Source organism: Chroicocephalus ridibundus, chromosome Z, assembly GCF_963924245.1.
Source record: "Chroicocephalus ridibundus chromosome Z, bChrRid1.1, whole genome shotgun sequence".
Lineage (NCBI taxonomy): Eukaryota > Metazoa > Chordata > Aves > Charadriiformes > Laridae > Chroicocephalus > Chroicocephalus ridibundus.
This window is the reverse complement of record NC_086316.1, coordinates 82,429,632-82,440,117: the sequence shown is the minus strand read 5'-3', so window position 1 is coordinate 82,440,117 and position 10,486 is coordinate 82,429,632. Positions and strand designations below refer to the sequence as shown.

The 10,486-nt window shown below is 47.5% G+C and overlaps 1 protein-coding gene across 1 annotated transcript; it reads left to right on the top strand.

Annotated features, from left to right (window-relative positions):
• The first annotated feature begins 126 nt into the window (after window positions 1–126).
• Window positions 127–7,860, top strand: ATP5F1A (ATP synthase F1 subunit alpha). The gene is made up of 12 exons (XM_063319384.1): window positions 127–297; window positions 1,332–1,410; window positions 2,500–2,669; window positions 3,516–3,689; window positions 3,770–3,936; window positions 4,065–4,213; window positions 5,148–5,299; window positions 5,430–5,654; window positions 5,783–5,890; window positions 6,427–6,571; window positions 6,788–6,938; window positions 7,650–7,860. Exons 1-12 carry the CDS (start codon window positions 238–240, stop codon window positions 7,729–7,731), a joined length of 1,662 nt encoding a protein of 553 aa, XP_063175454.1. The 5' UTR covers window positions 127–237; the 3' UTR covers window positions 7,732–7,860.
• The last annotated feature ends 2,626 nt before the right edge of the window (window positions 7,861–10,486 follow it).

Sequence of the window (10,486 nt, the reverse complement as noted above, 5' to 3'; positions counted from 1 at the left end):
ATATATATATATTCCCTAAGGGCTCAGGGGCGCAGGGAAGGGGGCGGTGCCCGCAGGCCTGAGGGGGCCGCTGGCGGCGGTGGAAGTACTTCCGGGTCGCGCCCCGCCCCGTGGCGTGGGCGTGGCCTCGCTCAGCCAAAAGGGGCGGAGGGCGCTGCCGCCATTTTGTGGAGAGAGCGCGGGGCCGGCAGTCGCCAGCCGTCTGCTTCAGCCTTCTCCGGAGGAGCCGCCGCCATCATGCTCTCCGCCCGTGTGGCTGCCGCCCTCGCCCGCTCCCTGCCGCGGCAGGCCGGCCTGGTGAGCGAGCTGTCTCCTCCCTGAAGCGAGGCGGAGGCGGAGGGGGGACGGGACACCGTGTGCCGCCGCCATCTTGGGGGCCGCGGTGACATTGAGGGGCCGCGGCCTCCCGGTCGTCGCAGTGTGGGGCGGGATGTGTGTGTGGGGCTCACCTCAGCGCTGGGTGACCCCGGGGCGCGACCCCTGCGGAGGAGCGCGAGTGCCCTTAGCTGAGGGGGAGGCGGGGGGGGATCTGGGGGACGGCGCGTCCATTCCCGGGGATGCGGATTGGCACAGCTGGGGTTCAGGTTAATGCCTGAAAGCTGCTAGGTCCCAGTCAGGGTTAGGGATTGGAGCTGCGAGGCTTTGCCAAGTGGCATTTCCCCCTCGCCGTGTTTGTAGCGTGCGAAGATCTGTCAGGAGCCGTTCCCAGTCTGTGTCCCTTGTGAAGGTGAAAGGAGGAGAAGCCTGCCCAGGCTTTCAGAGAGATAGCATTAACGCTCCGTGGGACGGCACTGAGAGCTTTTCTTGGGATGTAGGACGATAATCTTTTAATGCATTCGTTATGACAGTATTGCTTTTTTTTTCATTTCTTTTATCACGTAAGTTATAGCCACGCTTAGGAAATTCTGCAGCTAGATTTTTCTTAGAAAGGCCAACCCTTAGAGGACACAATTTTATTTCCCCCTTGTGCAGAACCATGAGGGATGCACCGATTTCTTTATGCCCCAAGCTTTTGATGTTCAGAGCAACGGTGGCACAGGAGAGGAGGTGTTGCTTTGGGAGCTGCTGCAGTGTTGTGATGGTGACATCAGTGCAATGCAGAAAAATGCAGCCAGTAATTCAGAGCAGTCTCCTTTACCATCTGTCCTTGCTTAGCAATGCTGGACTTCATTCCGTAACGACAGTTATGGAGTGCTGTGAAGGTCAACTCAAAACTGAGACGCATTAAATATATAAGATAGTGATCAGAAATTTAAGTGTGTTAATGTCTTCAACATTTTTTGCAGTGATCAAGGAAATCTCACTGTTACTGAAACAATTACTTATTTTAGGTTTCCAGAAACACCCTGGCTGCAGCATTTGTTGCTACAAGAAACATCCATGCCTCCAAAACATGCTTTCAGAAAACTGGTGAGTTTGAGAAAGATCTTCATATAAGACTGTGGTGTAGGAACTTGCTCTGTCAGACAAAAAGGAATTTAAATATGGAGTGTGTGTTGGGGGTGTATCAGTTGACACAATGCTTAAAGATGTTTATGTACTGACAGTATTTAACAGTGAACTATCTGTTACATAGTCACATGCAGGAGACTTCACTTGAATAACTATTCAAATTATGCCCAAACCAAAGGAGTTATCACACGTCCGTTGTCTTACGCAGCTTACCTGCTTCACAAGGATTTGATTCAGTCTTCAACTCCTGCAGAATTATTTGAAAAAATGCCTCAAATTCTAGTTTCCTGTTTTGTTTGTAACACTAAGAAGGGACAGATGACTTTCCGAGGCCCGCCTGGGTGTGACCTTGTGCCCTTGAGTATAACGTTTTTGCTGCCAGCATCTTGGTGTTTAGAGAAAGCATTGGCGCAGCATAGCTGTATTTTTGGTAGTGGTTCATGTATGATTTTTGAAGTGGTTTAGGGTGACTAAAGGTATTAGGAAACAGCAGTTTCACAGCGTTACTTACTTCTCCTAACTGAGGAAATAAAAAGTTGTTAGAGGTATACTGCCAAACAAATTGGAGGAAGACAGAGAATACATTTTTATAGCATATATTGAACAACATGCTCCGTAGACGTATTGAGTTAAATATATTTGGACCTTGGATTATAAATCAGTTGGCAAGGTGTTTTGATGCCTGCAGTCTAAATAAATGATCTGCAAGAAGAGCTAGCCTGTCTGTTCTTTCTGAGTGAAGTCTAATCTATTTAATTGCTTTCTAGGGGCAGAGATTGCTAATAGTGTAAGACCTACTGAAGGAAAGTGATAACTAAACAGCCATCAATGTTTTGATTGAAGCTGGCTCATAATGATGAGTTGAAGCTGCTTTTATTGGCTGTGAATACAGAAACTGTTATTTGTCTTATGCATCTTATGTAAGGAGTAGTGTTGCTTGCTAGACCTCATGGCATATCTGAGAAAGGTTACCTTGGCTTGTGAATTCAGGACAAGCTTACTGAATTCATACTAAGGCTAAGTCTGGTTTGAAACGTCTTTTTCCAGGCACTGCTGAGGTATCGTCTATTCTTGAGGAACGTATTTTGGGAGCTGACACCTCTGCTGAACTTGAGGAGACTGGCCGTGTGCTCTCAATTGGTGATGGTATTGCCCGTGTGTACGGCCTAAGAAATGTTCAAGCAGAAGAAATGGTTGAATTCTCTTCTGGACTGAAGGTAAGCTTTCACTAAAGCACTTTATTCAGCCTAGAAATACAAAGAAGATTTTTTTTTTAACAAGAAAAGACTTTTTAAAAGAGTATCTGAGACTATGCTTTGAGTTACCTGTATGGACCCTTTATAGACTTAATTGCGACTTTAGTGTGTAGTATGTAGTTGAACTAGTACTACAAAAAGCAAATATTCTTTGCATTTATAAAGCTTTGCTTTCAGTATTGGTATCTGTTTCTTGGCCAATATTTGGGCTTTATTTGTCTTCAGTTAGGAAATATTAAGAACTAATCTATCATTGGATTTTGTTTTATTTGGTTTCAGGCTGGCTTTTCTGTTTACTGTTGAATAATAGCTTCTCTGCTGCAGGAGAGTTTGCAATTTGGTGACTTCCTACAGTCCTAAGAGTGGACTAGAGTTAAAAAGCTGTCTGACTGTTCTGAGAGTACTGCAACATCTCTTCTAGTATTTTTAATGACCTAACTTGCTTTAGGCAGAGAAGAATCCGGTGCTTTTCCCATGTCCAGTTCCTAGGCAAGAGCTAAGTGTTGTATTGGAACTCTTCTTATCCTTCCTGTTCTTTTTAGAGAGATAGGGGACTTAATCCTAGACTGGTGCAAGTATAATTAATTAAGTAGCAAGCTGAAGGCTTAGGCAGATTCTCTCACCAGTATGGAAGAACATACAGGCATTGTACATAAAAGCAGAACATTGACTATTGCTACAAGTAAGATTGAGATAAGGCTATGTTGAATGTTCTACACTGTAGAATAATACTGTTATTAAATGGTCGATCTTGCAAATGTTGGCTTGGGTTTTCTCCTGAGATCTCTCATGTGATCTTTATCCTAGGGGATGTCCTTGAATTTGGAGCCTGACAATGTTGGTGTTGTCGTGTTTGGTAATGACAGACTGATCAAGGAAGGGGATGTTGTGAAGAGGACTGGTGCCATTGTGGATGTTCCAGTTGGGGAAGAGCTGCTGGGCCGCGTTGTAGATGCCCTGGGCAATCCAATTGATGGGAAGGTAAGTGTAACTAGGTGTTTCCTTCCTCTGCTTGTATCTATGCGATACAGACTGCAACAGGGTTTTTTCTCCCTTTTAAGGGTCCTGTTACATCTAAGACACGTAGAAGAGTTGGCTTGAAGGCCCCTGGGATCATTCCCAGAATCTCTGTGCGTGAACCTATGCAGACTGGTATTAAGGCTGTGGACAGCTTGGTGCCAATTGGTCGTGGCCAGCGTGAGCTGATCATTGGTGACAGGCAGACTGGGTAAGTTAAATGCCCAAGCTAAAAACGTTTTGTACAGGGCGCACCAGTGTACAAAGCTGAACACAGAACTGTGTAGAGGCTGGGAGAACCGTAGGCAGTTTTAACTAACCAGCCTCTGTGTTACACAGGAAAACTTCAATTGCAATTGATACAATAATCAACCAGAAACGATTTAATGATGGAACAGATGAGAAAAAGAAGCTGTACTGTATCTATGTTGCAATTGGCCAGAAGAGATCTACTGTTGCTCAGCTGGTGAAGAGGCTCACTGATGCAGGTATGGATTTTTGAAGATGCTGAGCCTGGCAGCTAGTGACATCCTATTCTCATTATAATGCTGAATACTACTACTATGACCTCTCCCAGCTGCAAGTATGGACAGAATTCTTCTCTTAGTGGATGAGTGAGCTGCTTGCTTTTCTGGACAAGAAAACTTTCTAGGTATCTGGGGGAAAAAACCCTCTTTTGCTACATTGCACTAGAAGACTAGGATGAGGCCCCAAAACTGCTCAGTTGCTTCTGGAAGAGTCTCCCTCCATATTTTTTTTTAGCAGAGTTCAGAGAGATTCCTCTCGGCAGTCAGACAGGCCTGATTACAGGCTATGTCCTACAAGTATTTGTGGACTCGGCATTTGTTTCCGAATGCAAGTCAGTGTAAATGGCAGTTGCAAGTTTAGTGGAAAGACTTTACTGACCAAACATAGACTTTACTTTCTTTTCAGAAGCAGTGATCTTGTTCAGCGAGGCTGCATATGTAACAGAGCTTGCAAGAGATCAGGCAGCTTATGTGTTATCTGGTGGTCAAGCAGACTCATACCTAGAAGGACCCACTCCCCCCACATTTTAATTACAATAATTTGGGACTATGAAATAAAGATAGCATCTCCTTCCAGAAGCCAGGAAATCACAGACTTTTGGGCTATTAGTTCTGGAACCACAGTGTTTCTTAGTGCAAACTTAAACTTTTTTTAAATGGGAAAGAAATCTGCAAGTGTTAGACGCTAGCTGCCATTAACTTGCTCTTGAAACTTCTTGGGTTAGTTGAGCTAAGGGATGTGTTAATCTAGTACCGTGTTGTTTCCTGTAACAATGTAGTGGTGCTGCCTGGGCTTGCTTCGGCAGCTAGCACTTCAGAAGTGTGCTGTATTTGCTGATTACGGGCATGATGAGGTGATATACTCACAGTGGTGTTTGTCTCCGATTCCTTGCAGATGCCATGAAGTACACTATCGTGGTGTCTGCCACAGCGTCCGATGCAGCACCCCTTCAGTACCTGGCTCCTTATTCAGGCTGCTCCATGGGGGAATACTTCAGAGACAATGGAAAACATGCGTTAATCATCTATGATGACTTATCCAAACAGGTCAGGAAATGTTGTTTATTGACCTCATAATCTAGTGTTGGTGTTTGTAGCAGTAAGATCACCTCAGGTTTAGAAATTCAAAATTTTAATGGAGGTACTGAAATCTGAAACCTGTCTTTACACCACACAGGCCGTTGCCTATCGTCAGATGTCTCTGCTGCTGCGTCGTCCACCAGGTCGTGAAGCTTACCCAGGTGATGTGTTCTACCTGCACTCTCGTCTGCTGGAGAGAGCAGCCAAAATGAATGATTCCTTTGGAGGTGGCTCTCTGACCGCCTTGCCTGTCATTGAAACTCAGGCCGGTGACGTGTCTGCGTACATTCCAACCAACGTCATCTCCATCACTGATGGACAGGTAGGACCGCTTCTTCACACGCCAGTGCTACTTCTTCATGTGCCAGTACTTCTGTGTAACTTACTGGCAGGTCTCTGAGGAGGCTTCCAGGCTTCTGACCAAGATAATAAAACAACTTTCTCCTACAGATTTTCTTGGAAACTGAGTTGTTCTACAAAGGTATCCGTCCAGCCATCAATGTTGGTCTGTCTGTGTCCCGTGTAGGTTCTGCTGCTCAGACCAGGGCTATGAAGCAGGTAAGCATGAAACTGCTGCTCCTTACCGGAGATGAGTAGTGTTTAGGCTTTCCAACCCATTTCACTCCAAAGACCTGTGAATAGAGAGGGAATAAAGCTTTGCATTCCTTAGCATTATGAAGTTATAAAAGAACAAGCTTTGGGGATCTCTCAGATATTTCCGTTGCATGCAGAGGGGTGGGGGGGCGAAAGAAAAATAGTATCTGCGTTAAAATGTAGGACTTGTTAAGTTTCAGTGGGCTGAACAGGGTGCTGATCCAACTAGAAGTAGAGAATGCTCTCTTAACCCCATGCTTTTGGTGCAGATACGGGATTAGTGAGGTTTAATACCAACTGTCATCGTTTTAGGGATGAATAGCACGCTTATCTTAGAAGGCCAAGCAGACGGTGGGTTTTTTATATAATCATCTGTCAGAATCTTGATATTCACTTGACTGGTATGCAAGGCCAAGCTGATCTGGGACAACTAGACTACGAAGTACTAGACGCATTTAGGAGGTGGTGAAGCTCGGTCTGACCTGTTCCTTGTGTTGTAGGTGGCAGGTACCATGAAGCTGGAATTGGCTCAGTATCGTGAGGTAGCTGCCTTTGCTCAGTTTGGGTCTGATCTGGATGCTGCCACACAACAGCTGCTGAACCGTGGTGTACGTCTGACAGAGCTCCTCAAACAAGGACAGTATGGTGAGTGTCGTGGACGTAACAAATCTGCATTTCCCGTTAGTGTAACGAGGGTGGTCTTTGTGGCAGCATTTACCGTGTCCATTCTGTGGACGTGGTAAACGCAGACCGGCTTGAACCATGTTGTCTATGCGCAGCTGATCATCAAAGAAGGACTCCCTAGTCTGATGTGTCCTGGCGTAAGAGTTAGCAATGCCATGAACGCTTTCTTTCCTGCAGTTCCCATGGCTATTGAGGAACAGGTTGCTGTCATCTACGCTGGTGTAAGAGGTCACTTGGACAAGCTGGAGCCCAGCAAAATCACCAAATTCGAGAGTGCTTTCCTAGCTCATGTGCTGAGCCAGCACCAGGCCCTCCTCTCCACCATCAGGTAAGATGATTTACCTTACTTCATCCCAAGGGTTTGATGGCTGGTGTGTAGATAATGGTTACCGAACTGTTAATTTAGCGTATCCTAGAACATCGGGCCTTCAGCTGCCTGTACCAGAACTGGAGGTTGAACCAGCCTTCCTCCTGTCCTTGCACTGCTCTCCAGAGCTCAGCTTCATTTCTCCAGTTTTTACTTAGATTCAACTGATGCTTAAAATGAACCTACTTGTGTACCTCTCCTCTAATCTGATACCGAAACCACTTCATCCAGTCAGTTCCCGTATTTTTGACAGCTTTATGCTGTTACAGTGCCATGGATTAAGTGCTGCTGGGCAGACTGTTGGGGATTGAGTATTTCCGGTCCTGTCCTGTGAACTGGTGCAAGCTTCTCGTGTCAGGAGTCAAATTGTGTGCCTTCCATCTCCGAGGTGCAGCTCTAGAGAAGGTGGAGCCTTGTTGAACTACCTACAGCTGTTTCAAAAGTATTTGTTGACAAACCTGAGTTCTTAAACAGGACTAATTTTTTAGGAGGAGGGATGTTACATTAGTTTCAGTGGTATAACTCCATGCATCAAACAGAAATGTGTTAATTCATTTGCGAATTTTGTTAGAAATTGGAAGGTCTGTTGTGAAGTTGGTTTTCTTTGCCTTAGTTGGGGATTGACCATATATCTGTTCCCGTCTCAGAAGTTTAACTAAACTCTTTCAACAGGACCGAAGGGAAGATCTCTGACCAGACAGAAGCTAAGTTGAAGGAAATAGTCACAAGTTTCCTGTCTACTTTTGAGGCATAAACTCTTAAAACTGTTCAAGCAGACGAGGCTGCTGTTGTGAATCCGTGCTCCAGCTCCATCAAAGACTTAAAAGTACGTGCGACTTGAATGTACAGATCTCAGTGAGAATAAAAGTTTCCATGTAAGAAGGCCTGTATTTTCTGCTCTAAATTATTGCCTTTCTGGATGGCTGCTTAGAGTTAAACTCCCCGGGCACATGCTCAATAAAGGAACTCTGAAACATGGCGGGGCATCTTAACTGCTGGGTGGGTCGAACTCCCCTTAAGAATGAGTCCGTGTGGCAGCTGGATTCTGTGGTGCAGACTGTGGTTCCCATCCTGACAGAGCTGAGGGTCACAGGATCATAGAGTTGTCTAGGTTGGAAGGGACCACATTGAGTCCAGCCATTAACCCATCACTGCCAAAACCACCACTAACCCGCGTCCTTCAGCATCACGTCTGTGCAGCTTTTAAATACCTCCAGGGATGGTGACTCCACCACTGCCCTGGGCAGCCTCTTCCAATGTCTGATAACGCTTTCAGTGTAAAAATTTTTCCTAATACCCAATCTAAACCTCCCCTGGTGCTACCTGAGGCTGTTTCCTCTTGTCCTATCGCCTGTTCCTTGGGAGCAGAGACCGACCCCCCCTGGCTACCCCCTCCTTTCAGGGAGCTGCAGAGAGCGAGAAGGTCTCCCCTCAGCCTCCTCTTCTCCAGGCTGAACACCCCCAGCTCCCTCAGCCGCTCCTCACCAGACTTGTGCTCCAGACCCCTCACCAGCTCCGTTGCCCTTCTCTGGACACGCTCCAGCACCTCAAGGTCTTTCCTGTGGTGAGGGGCCCAAAACTGGACACAGCACTCGAGGTGGGGCCTCACCAGTGCTGAGGACAGGGGGATGGTCACTGCCCCAGTCTTGCTGGCCACACTGTTGCTGACACAGGCCAGGATGCTGTTGGCCTTATTGGCCACCTGGGCACACTGCTGGCTCATTCTCAGCTGCTGTTGAACAACACCCCCAGGTCCTTGTCCGCCGGGCAGCTCTCCAGCCGCTCTGCCCCAGGCCTGGAGCGTCCGTGGAGCTGGTGTGACTCAAGTGCAGGACCTGGCACTTGGCCTTGGTGAACCTCACGCCATTGGCCTTGGCCCATTGATACAGCCTGGAGAGCCTCCAGATCCCTCTGCAGAGCCATCCTGCCCTCAAGCAGATCAACACTCCTGCCCAACTTGGTGTCATCTGGGAACTTTACTGAGGGTTCGCTTGAGCCCCTTGTCCAGGTCACTCTTGCAGTTTTTACCCTTTCCAGTAGACAGCTGATCTCGAAGGACACACAGGCGGGGAAGCGGCATGCGCTGTCTCATCATGAGTGGTAACTAGTTGGACCTCACAGTGTTCTTTAACGGTCTGATGCTGTGACAGTCTTCTGTAGCATTGCCGACCAACCCGTCCTGGTGCCTGGCTGTCGAAAGGTGGGTGCTTTCAGAACTGGCTGTCCTTGTCTCGGGGCAGCTGCACCTTTAGCTGTTGGAGTTGTAACCCCCAACACAGTAACCAAACACCAGCTACTTGTTGGTGTTGCGGTGTCATGTTTTACTCGCCTGCTGCTGTAAGTTAGAAGGCACCAAGCTTGGGTGGGTGTCATAGTCCAAAATTGCCCAAAGATGTATTTATTTCTGGTAACAGGTAAGTAATAGATAAATATATATATATAAGTTGTGGCTGCCCCATCCCTGGAGGGGTTCAAGGCCAGGCTGGACGGGGCTTGGAGCAACCTGGGCTGGTGGGAGGTGTCCCAGCCCAGGGCAGGGGAGTTGGAACTGAATGATCTTTAAGGTCCCTTCCAGCCGAAACCGTCCTGTGATTCCAAGGTTCTGATTTCTGCCTTGTCGCTGCTGTGGCTTTGGAAGGTGGTAATTTTCCTCATGAAAGGAAAGCATGGTGCGTAAATGAGTGCTGTCAGATAGAAGCGGAGGTGGGGCTGATTTGGACGGATGAGTGCCAAGTCCCGGAGGTGCTGTGGGCTGTCCTGGCCATGGGGTGGTGCTGGAAAGCTGAGAAAGAGAGAATGGGTCTTGGTGGTGCTGGGTTCGTGCTGTGGGCTTGTGGCCTCTTCCGCTGGGAGTGTCCACAGGCTCATCCCGCTAAATCAGCTGAAGGGCTGATTCAGAAAATCCCAGAAATCCCAGAAACACACGGCTTCAGCGCGGTGTCCTGTGACATGTGGCTGCCAGCGCTGCGCTAACACCCGCCCTGTGCAGGTGACACTGTGGCCGTTGCGGCAGGGCTGATGGTGGCCATTGCACACGCTGCTCTCTCCTTGCTGTGGGTCTCAGCCCCACTTGGGCTTATCTGCTGGCCCCTTCCAGTGCAGCCAGATACGACGGAGAAAACTTGGAAATTTGCTCCAGAGTCCACCCTTTGGAGTTTTTGGTGTGCTTGCAGCTGGATGGATTGTTCCTCAGATGACAGAGGTTCAGATAAGTTGCTAAAAACCTCTTCAAAGCTTTGACTGAAACCTTTCAGATCTGAAAAGGAGATGTGACACGACCTCTGCTGCCAGGGCAGCCAGTAACACCAAAGGGAAAATCCCTGCAAACCTGGTTTCTTCAGTATAAACCTCAGAAATGTTTGCCGAGTGGCAGTGGCCTCACAGGTCGCTTAATTAATTAAGTGGAAAATGCATTTTTTTACATTGCTGCACTGCTTTAGCTGTCCCTGGGTTAAAGCAGAGGCAGCAGGTTAGAGCAGCCAGTATGATTCAGGGTTTCCAGCACAGTG

What these genes read in the sequence shown, in the direction of transcription:
- ATP5F1A (XM_063319384.1), top strand. Translation starts at nt 238, where the DNA reads ATGCTCTCCGCCCGTGTGGCTGCCGCCCTCGCCCGCTCCCTGCCGCGG. An exon ending in AGACCAGGGCTATGAAGCAG is followed by an intron (nt 5,891 to 6,426) that starts GTAAGCATGAAA and finishes CTTGTGTTGTAG; the next exon opens with GTGGCAGGTACCATGAAGCT. An exon ending in CCTCAAACAAGGACAGTATG is followed by an intron (nt 6,572 to 6,787) that starts GTGAGTGTCGTG and finishes TCTTTCCTGCAG; the next exon opens with TTCCCATGGCTATTGAGGAA.